General features: G+C 38.6%; 1 protein-coding gene across 2 annotated transcripts in view; it reads right to left on the reverse strand.

Annotated features, from left to right (window-relative positions):
* The window catches only part of LOC117523340 (exportin-5), a 43,967-nt gene that overhangs the window by 14,371 nt on the left and 6,560 nt on the right, over positions 1-23,036 (reverse strand). The window contains exons 4-26 of one of the 2 annotated variants that reach the window (XM_034184824.1): positions 19,414-19,551; positions 18,951-19,133; positions 17,910-17,936; positions 17,522-17,707; positions 15,579-15,655; positions 15,444-15,488; positions 15,246-15,336; positions 14,995-15,078; positions 14,751-14,876; positions 14,557-14,647; positions 14,339-14,467; positions 13,862-13,977; positions 13,598-13,753; positions 9,909-9,950; positions 9,732-9,821; positions 7,467-7,666; positions 7,261-7,363; positions 6,944-7,009; positions 5,683-5,864; positions 4,783-4,883; positions 4,162-4,258; positions 3,220-3,356; positions 2,502-2,599 (exon numbers count right to left, since the gene is read on the reverse strand). In XM_034184824.1, the coding sequence (XP_034040715.1) occupies positions 2,502-2,599; positions 3,220-3,356; positions 4,162-4,258; positions 4,783-4,883; positions 5,683-5,864; positions 6,944-7,009; positions 7,261-7,363; positions 7,467-7,666; positions 9,732-9,821; positions 9,909-9,950; positions 13,598-13,753; positions 13,862-13,977; positions 14,339-14,467; positions 14,557-14,647; positions 14,751-14,876; positions 14,995-15,078; positions 15,246-15,336; positions 15,444-15,488; positions 15,579-15,655; positions 17,522-17,707; positions 17,910-17,936; positions 18,951-19,133; positions 19,414-19,551 (2,565 nt within the window). The remainder of the gene's footprint in view (positions 1-2,501; positions 2,600-3,219; positions 3,357-4,161; positions 4,259-4,782; positions 4,884-5,682; positions 5,865-6,943; positions 7,010-7,260; positions 7,364-7,466; positions 7,667-9,731; positions 9,822-9,908; positions 9,951-13,597; positions 13,754-13,861; positions 13,978-14,338; positions 14,468-14,556; positions 14,648-14,750; positions 14,877-14,994; positions 15,079-15,245; positions 15,337-15,443; positions 15,489-15,578; positions 15,656-17,521; positions 17,708-17,909; positions 17,937-18,950; positions 19,134-19,413; positions 19,552-23,036) is intronic. The other variant, XM_034184826.1, reaches the window with a different exon arrangement.

The raw sequence follows: 23,036 nt of genomic DNA on the forward strand, positions 1-23,036 counted from the left end.
TTTTATAAAATATTCCATTTTTTTATTTGCAAAAAAAAAAGGCATTTAAAAAAAAGCCAAGTTGTAATTAGATAACCGTCTGATATAACCAGTGTCAAAATAAATAGAACACTGCCATGATCTACTGGTGCCAGTGCGAGTTTTGGCCCTTTTTCAGTTGATTTTTCATTGGTGCGAGAATTTTTTGGATTGCACAGAGTTTCAAGTTAATCGCACGCCCTGCATCGTTTAGTATACATGGAGTAACGAGCTGCGTTTAACATCTCACGACCACCTCTTGCACTGTGCCTGTGCAAACACCGCATACCTGTCTTGTAATGTTTTTGTTGTTTTGTTTTTAAACTTTGATGTCTCCCATCGAGAGTTTTTGTAAATTAAGTTTGAAAAAAAAAAAGCTTCCGTTTACATTTTGCTTCTGGAAACACGAGTCCGACGTGTGGTTTTTGAACGTACAATGTGTGTGAGAACATAAATTGTGCGTTCTGTGGTATAGCTGAGCTGGAACTGAGTACAGTGATTGAAAATATCAGCCCAGCTTCAGTTTGAATACTGCCATGAACACTACTGGCCAGTAGATGGCAGTAGAGACTTGCCAAAACAACATTCCAGATAATCTGTGTCTGCTGCTACTCTGCTATGGTTGTGTGGAATTTAATAAATGCAAACACAATAATGTCTATAATCCCAGAGAATATATTCACAAGAGTTTTAGGCACTAGAGTTTAATGCTGTTATCCGTGGAGCCTGATCAGAGTGTCTCAAATGCATTTTTCATGTCGTGAACGTACTGAGATTATCCTATACCCATAATGCACCTGGACATAGCATGTCCCCCACTAAAACCTTAAAAATTAGTGCATTACTTTAAAACTAAAACATATATCTGATATTTTCACTTTATAAAACCTCACACGTGACGTTAATTTAAATAACTTGTCCAAAATTAGTTTGGTTAAAATTTAAAAATGTATGCCTCTGGATGACTTTGGTGATATTGCCATATCAGTATGGGGTTAAAATAAATTAGTTTTTCTTGTGACCAGTTCTCCTTTGCTTGCAGAGGATAGAGTGGTTTCTTCTAGAAGCAGCTCTCCTCTTTTTGCAGAGAGTAGAACTGCACTTCTGCTACAAACTTTTTAACAGGTAGGTGCTCAACTGATTTTAAATGTTATGTTTGTAGCTATTCAGCTTTGTTTATCACGTTAACTGTCTAAAAATTATCGGACAAAAATTTATCGGAAGATAATTAGTCCGATAATGGTATTCAAAGTTATTTGAAAAGATAATCCAATAATGAAAACATTATTTCGATAATTATCGGTTATCGGAACTGTGCCCACCACTGGTCATGACAATCCCACCCGCTGTGTTCATAGCTGGATCCACACTCTCACGAGCGCCACTAGCTTATCTTATGGCAAGCTAAAAGTAGATGCTCTTGTTATGGACGAACAACTGTCCACTTTGTGGGTATTCTGTTAGTATGCTCACAGAGCCTACGTGCTTGATGAATTCCTGCGCAAAAAGTAGTTCCCAGAAAAAATTTACCAGTAATAAAATTATAAAGACAACTGAAGTTTTAAGAGTGGCCGTAATAAATATTTAAGAAACTCAAAGTTTATGAGTAACTTCACGTTATTGCTCAAGCACATTGTAAACATTGACACGATGTTGTTTGAAGTGGAAGAGTTCAGAAAGATATGATTGAAATGGTTTGATTAAGATTTACAGTTGGTGTCAACTTTGTGTTAAAGTCAGAACAAGAAGCTGCACTGAAAGAGATCTATCTGGGAAAAGACACATTCTGTGTGTTGTCGCTCCAACGAGAGCGGCACGCTGAGCAGTGTGGTGAAAGTAGTCCGGCGAGCTCAACCTGTGAGCAAGCTATCCCACAATTCCAAAATAGCAGAGATGTCAGTCCAATGGGAGCGGCACTCTGAGCAGGACGCCGTTCTTTGTTCTAACGGCTGCCACGTGCTCTGCGCTGGACCCTGCATATATAAAATAATTATTTTGTGGTGGATTAATCTTTTTTTCTGTTGCGTGTTATTTCCTTCTTCTGTGCAGCTGTTAAAGTATTTATTTTTATGTTTATAACAGATTTAACTTCTTGTTATAATCGTTCAGACGAGCTGTGCTCTGATGCGATCCGCTGATGTCACCACTTGCCCTGTTCACTGCTTGTTTACTCAACTTGATGAGCTGCACATCATGTCGGACATTATATCACGCCACATAGCACGACATTTGTGCATGAATGATTTTTTTGAACATTTCAAAATTCTCTCTGCGCAATAGCGCGCACCGGCGCCCCTCTGGCATCCTGTCTGCACCCGTTAAACAAGAGTTTACTCTCCAGCAAGACACAGGTCGTGATATGTCGTGAATCAAAAACATGCTGGTGTCAGGGCACCCTGACATTCATTGTTAAAACATTTTGAGTTAATATGGGTTTGTCATTACAGATTAAGTGTTACACAACAGGTGGAGGAGAGCCTGACCTGCAGCACATAGGTGAATAGAGGTCCCAGCAGGGGGCACAGCAGACTGTCATAGTAGTCCTGAGGACACGATAGTACCAACTGCTTCATCAACACCCGTGCAATGGTTAAGTAAACACAGCGGACACATAAAGCAAGAATTAATCAAAAGCACAAGCCCTGTACCAACCCAAAACCTAAAATGCAGTGCATTCCACCTGTCTATTGGCCCGTGTGTGCTTCCATGAAGGTTATACCATATCTCTGAAAGTTGCTGGCTATATGATCTTAATTTGTGTTAAAATACTTGCAGATACAAGTTATTATATGGTGTAATCAAACAGTCAAAAATTCATGTGTTATATCTGTGATAACAAAACTCAGCCACATCTCAGCACCTATTAAAGCTACACAGCAGATCCAAGCCCAATGAAATTTTTTTTTTCTGAAAAAGAATAGTTTTAATCTTGGACAGAAATAACACACAACTGTGTTTTCATACAAGACATGATTAAATGAACGCCAAGATGACAACAGAATACCTGTTTTGACCAATTTGGAAGATTTTTGTTTTTAAATGTTAGAAATAATTTCACATCATGCTCAAAACTACAACCAGCTTTAAAAAAGCATACATTATAATCAATTCAGTCTAAATGTACAGTACATACCAATAAATTGATAATGGCACAGCAAAAGTCACAATGGTTGCATCAATAAGCAAAGAAAACAAGGATATGGATTATTGGGCGAAGTCTGTAATCAGGCACGTGGTCGAGAGACACAAACGCAGAGCCAGCTATTTCTTCAGCCAGTCTGTCGATGTTGTAGAATTCCTGTTGCAGGGACACGCCTGCATTTCCCAAAATATGGAAGCTAGAGAAGCAAAGCAGAGAAGAGATATATTTCATCACGCATCACAATATACAACATATGGAATAAATGCATAAATATTCCTATTACCACTTAAGTTTGGAACCCAAGACAAAGGCCATAAAAAGGTACTCATTTTTTTTTGTATTTGTTATCCAGCAGCATTGTTTTTTACCTGATTTTCCCAAGTATATGTCAACCTGCCAAAAATGCCTCTTTAAGATAAAAAACAAACAAACAAAAAAAGGTATACGATGCATCCACAAGTATTCACAGCGCTATACTTTTCCACATTTTATGTTACAGCCTTATTCCAAAATAGATGAAATTCTTTTTATTTTACTTTAACTTCTACACACAACACTTTATAATGACAATGTTAAACTTTTTTTTTTTTTTTTTTTTTTTTTTTTTTTTAAGATTTTTGCAAATTTATTAAAACAGGTGGCTGAAAGTTTTTGGCAAGGGTCAAAGCCCCACAGATGCATTCTGGTGCATTTTTACCTCAAAAAAAAAAAAAAAAAAAAAAAAAAAAAAAATCGACTCATAAGAAGTCATTAAAATAAAAGAGAAGCATGACCTAAATGGGGCATATACATGATCACTTAACATCTTTAAAATATGAAAGAAAAAATTTAATTTTAATCCAAGTATTCTGTAAATCATCATCAATACAGTCTATACCCATGTACGTTTGGGTTGGAGTGGCCTATGGAGTGACATAAGAATTGAAGCTATTCTAAAAATCCCCTTTTTCCATTCTGTTTGAGGGAATAATAAATGAAAACCATGTGAAGGATAATCTCACCAGTTGCTATACAATGAGTTGAAAAATCCCTGCATGCGCTCCAGGTTGGTTCTATAGACAGGAGCATCGTAATTATCCATAAGCTGCTGAGAAATACCTACAAAAGGCAGAGCAGGCAGCAGGTTTCAATACAAACATTTCAGACACTTTATAAATGGAAGAATGGTTAACACTAAACGCTTTTGAGAGCAGACATTTGAACTAAACAGTGGGAGAATCATCAAGTATTAAGGGCAACCATTGCATTTGTGAATCAGCATGCACAGATGAGAAATGAAGCTGAAACAGACACTAAAATCAGCTCTGCTTGAAGTATTGTGTTGCATGCCTTGATACTTAATCAGCAGTTGTGATTTACTGGTGAACTGTTCTCAGCAATGTTAGTGCAACATTTTAATATTTATTAGCAAACTGTGTAAAACAGCTAGAAAACCCAAAGAAACCCCACAAATGCCTAGAACTGTATTTGGCTTCATCGTGCAGCTACTGACCCTTCAGAAAATGTACAACCCTGCAATATTACTTACCCAAATTGTGCTGTTAAAACTTGCAAAACTGTCTGATGTGAAAAAAGGTTAATCACTCATACTGGCATAAGTTGGCATGGAATACAACTCTTACCAAGAATTGAGTTTTTGTCCACATCCATTAGCTCATAGGCTTTGGAGAACGTATCACTCAGACGAGCCCTGTTCTCTGGCAGGAATAGACTGTTAAGATTCCTACAGTGACAATGAAGAAACATGAATGCAAGTGTTGCCAATTATTAGCATATCAGTAATCATAGACAAGATTAAGCAACACTAACTCCTCCATCAGAAGCGCATGAGTGTAACAGGTTCATTCAGGGTTCAGAAACCCAGTTACCCCAATCCCTATAACCAGTTATGGTGCCATCTTCATAGTCATATGCTGTACATTTGTGGAAAACAAGCAAAGTATTTATAACTTGAAATCCAACTCCATCACCCTCAAAGTTGAGAAGTGCCCCATTAATAACTCACTCTTTAAAATTACTGAAAAATTACATGATTACCTGCAGCTTTGCACTTGAAGACAGGTAAATACGAGTAAATACGAGCTATTATGAGTTGATTTCATGCGAATACCAAAACCAGTCATTTTACCTGACAGAGGTATGCACTTCAATGAGTGCTATTCCAGTTTGCAAATGGATATGCAATAAAAGATCATTTTTGTTCATCATGTGACCACATCATGTAGGACTGTGGTGTCCAAACTATTCCAGAAAGGGCCAAGAGGATGCAGGTTTTCTTTGCAGCCAATGACTAGCAGGTGATTTCACTGATGAACTCATCCAACCTGCTCAAAGGAATGTTAATCAGTGAAATCACCTGCTGGAGTCAGTGGCTGCAAAGAAAACCTGCACCCTCTTGGCCCTTTCTGGAATAGTTTGCACACCACTGATGTAGGACAACATAAACTGACAGAAAAAATTCTTAATAAAAAAAAATAAAAAAAAAGGGTAAGAGAGTTAAAGGAGAACGCACGAGACATTACCTGATGAGAGCCAGGAGGTTGGGCAGGAAGGCGAGAAACTGGGACGTGCACGGGTTTCTGTAGATGGGTGTGCCTGTGGGAGTAGTGCTCATTACAAAGCCTCCAGCTTTGGCTTCCTCTGGATCCGCAGGCCAACGAGTGCGCTTCACCAGCCCCAACATGGCATTCGAGCAGAAGCTCAACTGGAGTGAGAGTGAAAAGAGTGATAACCAACATCTTTAACCCCGACTCTACAACTGCAATCCTTACTAAAAGTTGAAGCTGCATCTACTCTAGAGTATTCTCTCAATTTGAAGAACAGGCGATTCATATGACTGTTGTTTTTGTACTGTATCCTGGTGTGATAGAGCTTTGAACTGTACGCTGTCTAAACTGTCTTAAATCAGCGATACACTGCACGATGGGACAACAGGATAAGGAGTGCTAAGCCACGTTACGATAAAATGGATAAATTCCACTATGGTGGATTATAAAGATGGACTGGACTGTGATCTTCCATCATTATCACTCATACCTTTCAGTGCAGTTAAACCCCAAGGCGGTCGAGCAGATTGCAGTTGCAGTTGGTGACGTAAGCAGCACATTAGCTGGTCATATAATAATTTGTTTAAAACCATAACCCATTTGCTAAGCATCAGCCGTCCTCTGCACACCACAACAATCACACAGTAATGACATAAAAAGGCTGCAACTCATCCTGACTACAGCAACCACAGTCTTTACTCATAGATGCTGTATAATCACTACATTGGCAGTAAATCGTTTGTGATTAAACACCTGATTTAACAAACCGGTCAAACTCTGTAGTTGAACGGGTTTGTTTAAACATGCAACTGACAAATATGATCATTAAGGTGCATTAAAAAAAACAAAACACAAAAACACCACCACCAGAATTATTTTGATGCACATCTTCATATTGCATAGTTTCCCTGAAAACCACCAACTGGTTTAGGACCTGTGCTTCTATGCCCATGAACAAAGAGTCATTCTAATATCCATCCCCTAAAACTTGTTTGTGAGGGGTACAGCAATAAACTCATAGCCTGTGAGATGCACAATCTCACAGGCTTATCTTACAACAGAAGAGTCTAAATGATGAAGGCTGCCGTGGGTTACTTTACATTCAACTGAATTATCATACATTCTATTAGCACCCATTTAGACAGATTTCATCTTACTGTTCTCTAGCTGGATCACTAAATTTATACAAATGGAAAATAGGAATGAAGGGTCTGGATGTATAACAGGAAATAGTCACCTTTGACCTAGCCACCAAGCTCTGAATCCAGCGATAATTGACATCAGTCGACATCAGCTGTGGACTCTAACGGGAATACCTACACATTACTTTGCAAATAACACAGAGCACATTTTAAAACGGTCTAATTTTTTCCCCACTTTATGAATATCAATGCTCGAATGTTATTCAGTAAATAACGTCATTATCTAGGAGACAATGGGGTCCTTGCTTGCCAAAAGCAGACTTGTCTGAAATAATCGATCATCTACATTAAAACTAAATGACAGGAAGCAACAGTAAGGGAAAAAGGCCCGCAGTCCTTAGAGCTCACTTACCCGTGCCCTATTAACGCTGACCATGTCAGTGTCTTTAATTTGCTCAGTGGCCACCTGATCAGCTCCAACAAATGTCAGGAACAAAGCAGGATCCCACAACACACTGGACACACGGAGAAAGAGACAGCACATCAGTTAGCTAATGAAAATAAGACAAGATGAATGGTATCAGAGAAGGAGTTCGAAGGGAAAAAAAAAAAACCTACTTCCTTATCTCCTCTGAAGTCCATTCTGCAATCACAGGGGCCATTAGCTCCTCAAGGAAAGCTTGCTGCTTTGCAAAGTCTTTGAATTGATTACTGATGAGCACCAGAGCTTCCATCAGTGAACATTTCTCCATGGGTGTCAACGAAGCCTCACTCAAGAACAGCTTCTTCACATTATTGTAAAGCAAGTCAAAGCAAGGCTGGAAAGAGAAAAGTGGATGACACAGGCAGATAAATCTTAAACAAACAAAAAAAAAACAAACAAAAAAAAACACAATATTATTACAAATGTTTACACACTGCATTTTAGTAATGCATTTTTATTTTTTAATCAATTGAAAATGAGTAAAGCTAGGGCCATACTGACCATAACCTGCTTTGCTGAAGAGCCAAACCATGAACCTGTGCAAGGTCTTCAATTATCAGTGGTGGGCACAGCTAACCAAAATGTTAGCTAAAAGTTAACTTTTATAACGCTAAACCACTAAAAAAAAAAATTTAACTAGATGACAGTGTTCTATACATTTTGACCCATCTACTGGATGGCAGTGTGAATGGCGCCCGGATATGTCACATGGTTGTTGCTTAATCACAACTTAAACAGAATTTTCAGTTTTGCAAATGCCTTTTGTTTTTTACGAATAAAAAAATTACATATTTTACAAAAACACATTTATTTGTAAAAACCAACACACACACATTACAGTAACTTGTGTGCTGGTTTTTACATATAATGAATCAACCAATCACTGACGAGCGGAGGCTCAGTTTACCCATAATGCGTTTTGGCATCTGTGTGTGTTAATGTTCAAAACTTCAGAATTAGTGCATTATTTTACAATTAAAAGATATGTGTTATATTTTCACTTTGTACAAATGACGGAGTTGACATTAACGTAGTTAAACTATCCAGATTAATTTGGTTTATAAATCAAAACCATAAGTTAAGCCTTTCATTTTGAGGACTTCTGCCTCATACCTGGACTGCTGTATGCTGTGAATGTAAATGTAAATGACTTTTGGTTTTTTGGGGGGTTTTTTGTAGCAGCCTGGCAGCCAGGCCCCTTCTGCTGGGGTAGAGTTAAGCTCAGCTCTTCTGAGCTGCCTGACTGCTGCAAAATATGTAGCAGACAGGAACCAACACATATGATTTTAGGGTTTACAAATGTGTTTCACCGTTACCAACTATGCAAAAAAACGTTAGCGGACTAAATTAGCGGAACAAAATTTAGCAGAAGCTAGTTGGTCCGCTGAAGGTTTTTGAAGTTAGCTGAAAAGCTAAAAAGTTAGCTTCACTAATTAGTGGTTAGCGGAACTGTGCCCACCACTGTCAAATATAATCTTCAGTAGCAAGTTTGATAAAGATGTATAAAGTCATTGTGGGAATATAGTGTACGAGGTCTGTTAGAAAAGTATCCAACCTTTTTATTTATGGATTTGAATCACGTGTGCTTGCATGAGCCAACCTTGAACCTTTGTGCGCATGCGAGAATTTTTTCCACGCCTGTCGATTGCGTCATTTGCTGGTAAGCAGCCTTTGTGTGAGGATGGGTGTAGTCTCTCGTCGTTTTTTCTTTGCAATGAAATGGCGGAACGACAGGAGCAGCGCCGCATCAAATTTTGCCAGAAACTGGGCTACAGCCAGGTGGAAACCATTCGGATTATTCTGGTCATTTCAGCATGTTGAAGGCTGACCGGAGCGCGGCTCGCTCTCCACCGTTATGCGGCCATCTTTAAACCAGTTGTACCACTCCTTAATCTGTGTGATGCCCATAGGATCGTCACCGAAAGCCGTCTGAATAATCCGAATGGTTTCCAGAGACTACACCCATCCTCACACAAAGGCTGCTTACAAGCAAATGACACAATCGACAGGCGTGAAAAAATTCACGCATGCGCACGAAGGTTCAAGGTTGGCTCATGCAAGCACACGTGATTCAAATCCATCAGGTTTTTGAAAAAAATAAAAAGGTCGGATACTTTTCTAACAGACCTCGTATACTGTATACTAGGTTTTAGACTCGGGCCTCTTGTGGACAAAATTATAACTGAAAGACAGCCAATGTGGAACTTGTCCAAGGTATTAGTGAGGTGTACCAAAATTCACCTTGACGTACACACACACACACACACACACACACGAGCAGTTCCTAGAGCTGTGCTGCCTTCATCGGTGCAGATAATAATAATAATAATATTTTTAAAAAGGCAAAAAACAAGTGCTTAAACATCCTATTTTATTCAATTATGATCAAGAACACTTACCAGAACCACCTGTGGGTAATCCCGACATATCTTGATAATAGAAGAACAAGCATGTCTCCTCACATTCTTTACAGCTCGGGTCCGAGGCATCTGTAGATTTCAATTGGTAAAAATATGTCTGTCTTTCATATGAAGCTGTTAAAACATTTTGAGACATGCCTCTGTGAGGCAACTCACCTTAATTTCTTGGCCAATCTCAAATGTGACAGTACTAAAGACCTGCAGGGCCAAAAGATACATGAATGTTATTGTACATAAATATAGACATTTACACACAAAACATTTCCACATTCTAAACATTTTATTTTAACATGTCCGCAACAATGTAAACAAAAATTTTCTGGAAAAAAAAAATCTTTGGAAAAAGAGGAGTCATTCTATCAGATCATTTCAGTGACACTGACACTGTTCAAAAATGGCCTCTAAATTTCTATAGACCCTGTGCAGCTGATAAGACACGTGATCACCATCTTAGAGGGAAGGAAAAGACTCAACTGGCTGCTGCAACAAGCAAATCATTCATCCCTTTGTCATTTTCAACATTCATGCTCTGAGGACACATGGTGGCTTTATGCTCAGCATATGATTTCACCAACTGACATAGCAAATAATAAATTAAAAGACTATTCTATCAATTTCCATCAGACCAAGAAAGACCAACTAATTAGCAGCAACACAGCCAATATGAAGCAACATTAAAGTTTTGTTTACGATATTCATTGAATATTTCAATTATGATAAAATCTTGTCTTATATTTGGTTGACAATCATGCAATAACTTAGATAAACATGGCAATGGGGCATATTTCCTCAGGCGAGAATGCAGGAGTCCTCTGTTTGTGTGTGCTCTCAAAAGGAAAATTGTGCTTTTCACATCACAGGTCCTTACACACATTCACATCATCTTCATATGTGATGATTTGTTCTTTCTTTACAATATTTGCTAAGGTTGATTAAGAACTTCCATCAATATATCAGACCACTGCTTGCCAACAAGCAGTTTGTTAAGGTTCTATTCTGCTGCTCGTTAAAAGATCTCTACATCATGTAGTTGGTTACATGTATTGCCCTGTATTTTAAACGTGGTGCATTTAGCCTACGCCCATTTCAAAAAGAGATCTCCTTAACCTTGGATTACTTTCAAATTGTCTTTCTATTTTTAGAAATTACTATATGCACTTCGTAGTTTGGACAGGAGCACTATGGGTTACATTTGTCTCTGTTCAAAACTTTGATTAGCGTTACCTGGTCATTTGTCTTGACTCATGGTGACAGGTCGAACCACTTTTATTTCATTATATAATTTGTAGAAGACAGAGTTAAGCTATTAAGGAAGATTTAGATCCTGCAATCCAACTAATGAACATTTCCCCAGATATTGTTCTTTAGACTCACCATTGAAGTGTTAAGCATATTTAGAGAGCAGCAGATCTGTGTTTGTGCTTTGCATTCTAATAAGGACAGGCTCAGCTGTGCAGTAAGCTAGCTAATCCAGTCTTTTACCCTTCAAAATGGCAATGATGGCATTGAAGGTCACATGACTGCACAGGCTCTATATGAGCTATAAACAGGACCACAAAAATATAAATGTAGATCAGTCGCTCTGCATACTCACAATGTGATAGGGGTGTACGCAGCAAAGTTATGCTCCACATTGTCAGCAGCAATACCTGCACCTCACTGCAAACAGCACGGCCGCGTCAGAAGCATGTGTCACACACAACAATTGGACGAGTGTGCATTTATACTGAGTGGAGTTTCAATTGCATTTTTGGTGCATCACTGCTCAAAAATCTTTTTTTTTTTTTTTTTTAATAATTCCACACTCTTGTGTGTTCTGTACAGTTTTGCAGTGCATATTTAATTTGGGTTGTTCCTCCATTTGTGCGCACGTTTTCTTTTTTTTTTTTTCTTTAAAAGGACATGTCACACGTTTTTTAACATCCCAGTTAGCAACACGACATCAAAGTATTCATGAGTGCACCCATGCGCTAATAATTAGTGGTCTCTGATGTATTTTATTGCTAATTATCCCTCTCCCTGAGCAAGTTAACAGATGCATTTCCGAAAAACGTGTTACTCTGCAATTTTCAGCATTTATCAGGAGTGATGTACATTTTAGAATGAGCAGAAACATCCCAATGGCTGACAGAGTGAGACAAATGCAATTATGTCCGATAACGAAGCTTCTGAGCTTTCCTTTGAAACTGATGGCTCGGATTTACAGAGGAGACAACACACGCTACCTTGAAACTCTTAACTTTTTCAGTCTGTCGGCTTTTAGAACCTAAAGTGTGGTGACTCTGCTGTTTGTGCCACAGAATGCTGTGAACACGATGGACGTGGACTATCTCCACCATGCTGTTTTAACAGACTACCTGGACACGTGGATGCATTTCTCACATTGGAAAAAGTCACAATACATTATTTTCAGGAGATATTGCCCTATAATGTGCCACAATCATGACAGAACTTGAGCTGCAGGAAGCGCTGCTGTTAGACTTTATTCTCTGGCTGGCGATCCATGTGAGGACTTACAGTGGACTTGTACATGTTCTCTGATTGGCGATCACACGCATGATGTGTGCATGGGGCTTCTTTGATGGTGTGGACTTTACATTTGGAAATCTTTACAACTGGGTGAGCGGTATGTTCAGTTTTTTCCTCTTTTGCTTTGTGTTCTCTTCAGTGGAGCTGCTAGGGTTTATATTTATTTTACTTTGAGAGAGTCTGTGGGAATTTGGATCTTGATGTGTGCGCAGCACACTGTTTTAAGAGCACCTCTCAGCTGTTTATTGTTACTGTATACACGGAATGTCTACACAATGTTTTTCATGAATGGTATACCATTCAAGTGCTGGGGCGTCTCTAAAAGCTATGTCACCACTGTCGGAAACACACAAATACTCATGAGTAGTTTGTTTTCGGCAGTCTCCGTAGCCGTTTACTACGAATGCCGTATACTTTGAAACCGGTCGCGGAAGTCCACAAAGTAATCCCGGTGTATAATTTGATGGTCACGAACAGCCTAAATCTAAATTGTTATGATTTCAGTGCGACATGTCCTGCCTTAGCAAATAGTCATTCACCCAACAGCACCTCCCTGTAGAACATTTCATGACATATCAACTTAAAAATTATTTTTAGAATCCAGATATAAACATCAATTCAGAACTGGCTCAGCAGCTGTCATATGGCGACCTCATTGATGACTTTGCATGAAAATGCAGACTTGTGCATTTCTAAAAGGGAGTGGATGTCCTGAACTGACTATTGTTGAAAGATACACGGGTCTGGCTGGTACTTTTTTTTTTTTTAAAGTTACTTCTTTGGAAAACCTCTGAAAATACTCTGCAGTAGAGGTAAACTGTGATGGACCCGGTGTCCTGTCCATTAGGGAGTCATGGACTCTTGTCTGCTTCACGCCATGGAAACTGAAGATAAACACCAGCCTGATGGGCCCCAGGCTCTGTAAGGACTGTCCTATCAAAATAGTTTGTAAATTTATAACATATTATGTAACACATATCTAATTATTTTAGATTCATGTTTTCATTTCAGGTTGAAGTTACTTTTTAAAGGAAAACAATTTTTAATTGACAAACTGTTCTGTGGCTCATTTATTTTAGATGCATTTTTTTGATAAATTGCTTTTGTTGTTGTTTGATCTAATAATAATAAAATTATTATTACTAATTAAATTACACTGTCAGACACTGACATTTTTAAACGTTAGTGCTGTTTATGTGTATATATGGGATTACAAAATTTTGCATGGGACCCAAATGTGACCAGGATCAGTCCTGTATATAAAGATATGTAAAAAAAAAAAAAAAAGAAAAAAAAAAAGAAGTGATTTCACAAACCTTGTGGAGAACCTGGGGCAACAAATGTGTTCTTCGTACGGCAAACGGGAAGAGGGCAGAGATGTCAGTGAGGACACATGACAGGATGAGCGGATCTTTGGTGCCATAGTTGATGACAGCTTGGAGGAGTTCTGCACCCTGATCTATGGGCACCTTCTGCAAGAGACAGGAGTGGGCAAAGTCTTAAATCATTACCATCAAAATGAGTTACTTCAGCAGTTTTGTTGTGTGATTTTTTTTTTTTTTTTGAAGAGCTTCTGTTACCTCCTCGTCTAGACTTTTGATGATCTGTCCCACTACACATTCTATGAAGACAGTCACCGCATCCCACTGGACCAGTGATGGAGACATGATAGAGCAGAGTCCCTGTGCATTCGTACCTAGCAAAGCCGTGGAGAGAAACAAATGAAGGCCAGTCAAGAAGAACATTCACAAGGCATGAAAATTCATGTCAAGATGCACAGATTTTCAAATTCTCTACAGATGGTCCTAAGGAGAGAAACCAGTTACATTCCTGTAAAGATACTGAAACTGGATTCTTAAAGTTATAAATCAAGCTACTTTATCCCATATAGTTTCTTGATGAATAACAGTACTATATGGATTAGGGTGTTAGACTGACGACTGAGGCGCATCATCAATGAACAAGTTAAACTAACCCAATCCAGGTAAGTGAGTTCCAACAGATACAGTGTGACCAATTTTGACTTTTAATTGGTAATGAGTGACAGAAGCACATACATGTGGCATCCCCGGTGTCAATGGGGCTGTTGATCTGAAACTGTAACCATTCTGCTGCTATCTGAAATGCCTCCAAGGGAACAACACGGCATGCGTTCTTCACCACCTCACCCTGCTGTGCTCGAAAAGCTGGAAAGTATGAAATCACATCGTAAGAAATGTTAAAAGATAAACAGCACAGACCAAAGACAAAATGAAACTGCATGTATATTAGTTACCGTTAAAGAATGAGTTGAAATCTAGATCACTGTCAAAGTCCAAACGGGAATATTCACAGCTTGGATGATCATTTTTTGATGGAAACCCAATCTGGAGGAAGAAAAGAAAAAGAAAGAAAAAAAAAACAAGTATTAGTAATGCTCTCTTTGACTTTAATCAACAGCATTTGTCAACACCACAATCACATTCTCACCTTGACTAGGTTGACCATACTTGTTCTGAGGTACTTGATAGCCATTTCAACAACAACAGCCTCCTTTGACAGACTTTCATGTCTGAACAAAGCTATCCAAGTCGACAGAGTAGTGGACTTTAAAAACTGCAAAGATGGTTTTGATTTTGGAGATTAACAAATTATTAAAATTATAAACAACATCAAATAAGTAGATCAAAGTCGAAACCTACCTGAGGTAAAATGAAAAATTTGTTCATCTCACCTGACTGGGATGTGTTGTGAAAGATAAGAAGGCTTCTAAGTATTTGCCAAGATTTGCAGGTACATCAACCTTGGCATCTGAACCCTGTGGGGGAACCATGGTGCAGGGACCAGTTAGGAAAGCAAAAAGTATTTCCATTACATCCTTCCATGATATGTATGTGTAAGCACTTGTCTATGAACCAGACATATAATGCATCCGGATGGTTTCACATCACTTCACTTTTTGCACATTTTGTAAAGAGGACATACCACTAATGAGAAGAGCTGGCTTCCCAGGGCACGTAGAACCTGACAAAGTCTCTTCAGGAAAATATAATGCCGCTCTTCCACCTCCACCATTCTAAAAAGCAAACAATTATACATAATGAAAACTTGGCATACTTTTATGACTTCCCATCACCGGTAACTGAAGTACAGCAGCTGCTATTGGTGTGTTATATTACTTACTGTGTTTCAGAGGACTTCTTACATATTCCCTCTCCATCTGCTGCCCTGTAACCAGAAAGACACCCTTAAGCAACACTAAACAGTATGTTGCAGCTTTTAAAAATGGTTGATGTGTAAAGAATAAACTGTACTCACGTCGCTGCAGAAAGAATGTGTTGGATAGCCACATCATTAAAGAGCAGCATGAAAGGCTTCCTATCATCCAGCTTTCCCTGCAAATACAACACAATCACTGACTACACAGAGGTTATTAATTACTAAAGAAATGACAGACCTCCAGATAATGTAAACATATGTAGCTGGTAGTGGTGAATCAGATCATAGCTGACCCTTAAGGGCCGCCCCTCAATGTTCAGCATGCATATGATCCAAGAATTAATTGCAAAGTTTTCATAACAGTGTGAAGTACAGCTGTATCATCATGTTGACTCATTTTATCAGTGAAATCAGTGATTTTGTTATGACCAGAGTGAAAAGGTGCAAGTTTATGAGATGATATATGTATCACCTTTGTGAGTGTGCAGGCAAAATTCAGAGTGCACAGGACTTATTTCTGTTTACTCAGATTAATAGTTTATCTCAAAAATGTCATTTATGCGCCTGAAGAGTGACCTTTTATTGGGGCCAACATAAGGCAAATTTGTGCAATAATCATGCTGTCTAATCAGCATCTTGATATACCACACCCGTGAGGTGGGATGGATTATCTCAGCAGAGGAGAAGTGCTCACTAACAGATTTAGACAGATTTGTCAACAATATTTGAGAGAAACAGGTCTTGTGTACATAGAAAATGTTTTAGATCTTTGAGTTCAGCTCATGAAAAAATGGCTGCCTTTATATTTTTGTTCCGTATAAATACATGCATCACATGTAATTTAGCTTATGGAAAGCCACTTCTAACAGGACTTTTACCTTGAAATAAAATTTTTTCCAAGGTAAAATTTTGTGGAATTGGAAACTAGTGTTGAAAGAGGTTTGCACTCTACGGGTGCAGTGCTCTAATTGCTATTCCTTATGGGGATCTTTTTTATGTGTTAATAGAACATAATTTTAGGTAAAAAAAAATTTTTTATAAATAAATAAATTAATTGATTAGCAGCAGTTGGCACAAAGTTAATCAGGCATCAGTCAGTCACAGTTTGTCTGACAGGAGAGAATTATATTTTAATAAATGGAGGTGAATGCTGATATAACAGGAGAGAGTCTGTTAAAAGATAATTAAATCTTGCAATGTATTAAAAATTGATAATTGTGTGGCTAAAAATAGAACTAATAAAATTAGAACCAACAATAATAATAATAATAATAATAATAACACCACATCTGTGATACTTACCAACCATGTATACAAAGTGCCTCCTTCAAATTGTAACTTGCCTGTAATTCCCTATTTGTAAATCACTTTGGATAAAAATGTCAGCTCGGTGAATTTAATGTAACATCTCGATGGAACACGTGCTTTTAATTTTTGTAGTATTTGCCACAGCCACCAAATGGTGTGTTTTATGAAATAAATTTATCTGTTATTGGCTTCAGTTGTGGACCATGGTGTTACAGATGAGTCACAAGCTCTGACAATCCCTCTCCCAAAATGGTGGATAAGAATATGACAGAAAGAAGTTTGATGTTTCTCCAGGGTTTAATGATCTCTATGGTATTTAATACCACAAAATTCAAAATGAAGGCTATGGCAACACAAAATTAGGCAAATTAAATGAATCGTGCAGGGTTTGCCCAAGAGTGTAGCCGAGTGTTTACTCTCAGAGCAAAGGGAGCATCCATCTAAAATGCAGTAACACACCACAGAAACAGCTTTGTGACTGGACAGTCTAGTGAGGCACTACCTGTGAGGAGCTTCTCTCACATGGGTGCAGACTAGGAAAAGCCATATCGTACCAGTACAGATACACCGGTAGAAATTCTCCCCATGAGAAGATTTTGTCATCCTAAAATATTAACAATGTTGCTGATGCGTTTCCATATGTGCTGTATGTGGGCAGCTCACGCAGAATGAAAACACGCATGATAGAAGGCAGAGTTCAAAGCTTAGGCAAAAATGAAAATACTGCAACTCACTTTCCGACTCAGTGCAATGAGGAGACACTCCGCTGCTTCCAGCCGCAGCTCAGGCTCACTCAGCAGCAGACACAATGTCTCCAATAACTGACAGTTGCCATTGGTAATGTACACCAGAGAGACCCAGTCTATGTAGCCTGCAAGTGTGTTGAGGGTTACCACAGCGACTCGACAATGAGCTCTGGCCTGTACATGGAAAGACGGACCAGATGAGAAAGGATATGGGAAAGCAAGAGGAGAGATCAGGTATGTTTGGCAAACAGATGTGAGCACAAAGAAACAGAAGACGTGCAGGGCAGGGGTACACAACATCAAAGTTTAGGAAGTCAAAGTGAACAAAACAAGTTCATAAGTTCATCAGAGCAGTGATCCAATGACGTTGCCTCACCTTCACTTCCTGTTCAGGTAATCCTTTCTGGATAAGAAGAAAAAAGTAAATAAATAAATAGCACATCAGGGGAACAAGACTTGTGTTTTTGTTTCAGTATGTCCAACCAAACTCAATTAAAAATCTGTGATAACCTCGCCCCCTGGGCTGCATGTATATGTTGATAGTGGTACATCTTCAGTGAAGAAACGTCAAAATAAAAATCAAAAAAACTGATCAACCTCTGCAAATGCAACTGACAATTGTAGACTGCAATGTGTAAAAAGTTCAATTATCTCCTCTTGAAGCCATCAGACCAAAATTGTTCCTCCACGCACAACTTCACATGGTGTTCTACGTATTATATGAAGGTTCAGAGAAGTTATACTTATTATTTCAGTTTCATATGATGCACAAAAAACCCAACAACAAAAATAAATAAATAAATAAATAAATAAAATTATCTGCAAAAATGGGCCTGCAGAAAAAGTTTGGGAACTATATCTATATCATTGTACATTGTGTGAACTTTCATTGACTTCCACCAAACAGTTTATGAGGTGTTGCACTTACAAGACTATTATCTAGGAGTCACGTAAGTGCAAGTGTTTCTTTTAAAATTAGGATTTCTATGTATAATACCATTTTATGTGTGCTGGCGAACAGTCGCCCCCCAGCAGTAATTGACAGATTAACAAAGGATTATTGGGCCTTGCTGAAGGTATGTGCTCCATATACCAACATATGAGCACAGTTTCAAACTTACTTTAAAATAATTTTACAAAGAAAAAAGTAGGCATTCTAACTAACAACATACATATTTTTTTATATATATAATGGAATTATATGCATGAAGGGAAAATTGATTTTGAAGTTTTATTAGCCAAGGTGAATGCAAACCTGTGTCCATCACGATTACCTTTCAAACAGATACATCAATAGTGAATTACCTGTACATTAGTAAATGACAGCTATAATTAAAAAACAAATATGTAACCTAGTCAGTGCTGTGAAAGCAAATTAAAAACAAATAATTGGTGTAGGTCGAATTTTAGTACTGACCAGTTTACGGTAGCCCTCCACGTTGCACTGCAGAATGGCCAAGACGAAAGAAAACATGCTGTCCATGTTTTTGGTGAGTGTCTGCTGGATGTCTCTGCGCCGCTGCATTGGCAGCGTCTGGAAGGTGATCACATCCTCTGCTAGCCGTAACAGAATCAACATCACCAACTCCATCTGTATCTCCTACAAAACACAGAACAAAATGAAGTTTACTTTAGGTACGAGTATCAAAGGGTGCATTTTTATTTTTCAAGTTACTGACTGAAATACTAGTTTGCAAAATAAAGTTAAGTGGAAAAAGCCACACTGGATAAATGAATAGCACTAATTCACAAATGGGCCTTATTAACTTGCAAGCTATTAGATCATTATATGCCAACTGTAATCATATTTCACACAACACAAAAGAAAAAAAAAAAAAAATTGCTGACATGCAGTCAAAATTGAGGATTGAACCACTCACTCCTTGGGTGGTGAGAGCCTCCATCTCTTTCAGCATATCCGGCCAATTTTGAGGCCATTCTCTCTTTATCATTTCCACTACAATTCGTGAAAGGGCATCCTTAATGTGGTTCTCCTCCTCCACAATGGAATAGGTTCCCTAATTGAAATAACAACAACAAAACAGGTTATTAGAGCAGTGATGAAAGTGGGCCATGGGAAAAAAAACAAAAACCTTGACATTTTTTGGCAAGGGCCGAAGACCTGAAGACCCTGGTGGGGACTCTGGGAGCTTTTTTTTTTTTTTCCTTCCTTCAACTTTTCCGTTTTCTGAATTCTTTTTCAGATCATTTTCACAGAACATAGGATATTTCTGCTATGCACAACTTGTCATTGCTTTTTGGCACTTGGTTTCTGACTGATAACTGGAAGACAAGCATAAAATTGGAACCTCCATCCAATTTTGGTGGTGTAGGTAAATCCATAACAGCAAAATGAGAGTGACTGAGGCACTTCTGATTGAGATATAATGCAAAATGTACACCAAATGGGCTTTTGAATATTAAATTCAAATGTCCACAAAATCCATAATCCAAAAGAGATCCAGATCAAACTTTGTCAGGCGATAGTGAGTACCAGTCTACACCTCACTTTCAAATATGAGAGTGATTGTGGCACATTTGATTAAGATATAATGTAAAACATTTATTAAATGGGGTTTTCAATGTTAAATTTAAATGGCAACAAAATCTGTAATCTGGATAAGATTCGGATTAAACTTTGTCAGTCAAAAAAGGATACCATCCTACATAATGCTCTTATACACGAAAGAAATGTGATCTTTTTTGACAGTTAAGATTTTTTGAATAGTTGCTCAATTTTAAAGATAGGGATTTTACCAATATTCCAAGATTTTTCCTGACTTTGACCTATGACCTTGAAATCTGAATCATTTCTTGCCTATCAGGATACGAATCTTCAGTAAAAATTTCATAACGACATACGAAAAATTGTGGGCTGCAGGCTCTTCACAGACAAACAGGGGTGAAAACAGAACTTCCTCCAACTTCGTTGGCAGAGGTAAAAATTTTTTTTTGGGGGGGGGGTTGTCAATGCAACTTGTACTGTCACGATATGAGATTTTTGGCGTCAATGTCCATCTTGCAGTGCAGCAGGGTTTAATTGTGTCCATGTGAGAGAAGTGATTCGTAGTGGCACGCACTGAAATGTGACACATTTCAATTCGTCTCAAAACTTGACAGTTCCCATGTCAATTCATAACTATGAGTGACAGTATGGGCTCCAAGAACCATCACAGGAACCACGACGAACGCTGTCACACTCTATTAAGGATCACTACTACTCAAGACGTATCAACACGCTCAGTTGCGACCTCCACGACATGAGTGAGGTGTGTGACATGAGTGGGAGGTTTTTTGACAGCCAAAAACATGCCCCACGAATATCATGCACCTGCACGCACTATTAAGAACAGTATTCAGACGCATTAAGAATGTCAGGAATATACCACGAATGACAGAAAAATGACATTCATAATGCGTCCTGCCTATGTGTAAATGCAGTTTTCTATAAAAAGGATGCACAATAACATGGAGTTTTTCCATCCAGTGCTGACATCAGCATTTCTGGGATACTCAAGTTAAGTGCTGTGCAAAATGATGCAAACATTTTTCACATCAATATCTGACTTCTAGGAGCATGCTAAATATTCATCATATATTCCTCCACATGAATATTCCACACCCATGTAACAGAAGAAACCATAACATGCCACACCATCCCTGGTTCTCAAGACCAGGCACCTAAGTGGCTGAAGAGTGAGGAAAGCCACCAAGACACCCAGACAACCCAGAAGAAGTTACAGGCTTCTGTGGCTGTGATTGTAGATATTGTGCATGGTGCGTGTTATGCATTTTATGTCCTTAGTTTTACAGCTTCATGATGAAGTGGTACAGAGGAGGGTTTTCTTTCACCAAAACATTAAATCTAGGCTTGCATCTCAGATGTACCTTCTGGCAGATTGTAGCTGAGCTGAACTTTCAGGTCTTCTTTTTAATAAAACGCTCCTCTGTGCCACTTCATCATGAAGCTGTATAACTGGGGATACAAAATGCAAAACATGCACTATGCACAGTTTCTACAATCACAGCCACAGAAGCCTGTAACTTCTTCTGGGTTGTCTGGGTGTCTTGGTGGCTTTCCTCACTCTTCTCCTTCTTGCACAGTCACTCAGTTTTTGAGAACTGTCTAATCCACACAAATTTACCATAGAGTGCCATACTGTTTGTATTTCTTCAAAACTGATGTCAATAAAGTTCAAGACATATTCAGTGACTTGGAAATGCTCATGTATCCATCCCCTGACTTGTCTGAAGAAAACTGGCAATTAAACTGATTATTTACAGGTATTATACCAAAGGGGCTGACTACTTATGCAACCCATCATCTTGACTTTTAGATTTTTAATGAATTTATATCAAGTTGTACAGATTTACTTTCAGTTTGAGTCTAAGGAAGATAATTTTAGAAACTTATATTGAGAAGCCTGATCTATATTTTGCATTTGAAATGCCATAAACAAATTAAAATGCATGAAATACCAAGGGGCTGAATACTTTTGCAAGCCACTGTACTTTGGTATATACTAGTAGAGTTCTACCTTAGATTTTGAATGTATAATAGAAGATATACCTTACTGAATTTTCATGCAGATTTAGCAGACTAACATATCACAGTTGCATGGAGACAGTCTGAAGTAAATTCATCCCAAAGACAGTTTGATTCATGTAAAATAACTTGAACAACATCACCTGACAACGAATTCCATCAAAAACATGATATAATAAGATCAAAGACTTACCAGGGGTGTTATTTTTTCCATATAAATGATGATTAAAAAAAAAGTTGGGTCAGCGTTTTGGTCCTTTTGGTCAAACCAGCCCCTGCAGCAGAACAACATTTCATCCTTTCCTTTGTAGTTTTAACATGACATGGAGCTCATTCTAAAATCTGTACCTACATCTTTCATTCGCTGAGACGTCATGGAACAATTTTACAAATACAATCAACATGAAAGAGACCAGAGCCTAAATCCGATGCGGGCCAGGAAAACAAAAATAACTCTTCTTCTTTCAAGTTTATTGGTGGTTTGCAAACCAACATAGCTCATCACTTTGAGGTGGAGCCACCGGAAACAGCTACACTACACCCCACAGTCCACAGCAGCCCTACCCTCATAGTGGAGGAGCATGAGGTCAGGTGCATGCTGCAGGCCATCAACCCGAGAAAGGCTGCTGGACCTGATGGCGTCTCAGAACGGGTGATAAAGGACTGTGCAGACCAGCTGGCTAGAGTCTTAACCAGGATTTGTAACCAGTCCCTGTCCCAGTCCATTGTCCCGTTCTGTCTGAAGTCCTCCACCATAATCCCCCTGCCCAAGAAACCTCACATCTCCAGCCTTAATGACTACCGGCCAGTTGCACTCACCCCAGTGGTGATGAAATGCTTTGAGAAACTGGTCAGGGGACACATCACATCACTCCTGCCCCTCAGTTTTGACCGCCACCAGTTTGCATACAGAGCAAACAGATCAACAGAGGACGCTGTAGCCACAGCCCTCCATGC

The sequence above is a fragment of the Thalassophryne amazonica genome, chromosome 13, assembly GCF_902500255.1.
Source record: "Thalassophryne amazonica chromosome 13, fThaAma1.1, whole genome shotgun sequence".
In the NCBI taxonomy this organism is placed as follows: Eukaryota; Metazoa; Chordata; class Actinopteri; order Batrachoidiformes; family Batrachoididae; genus Thalassophryne; species Thalassophryne amazonica.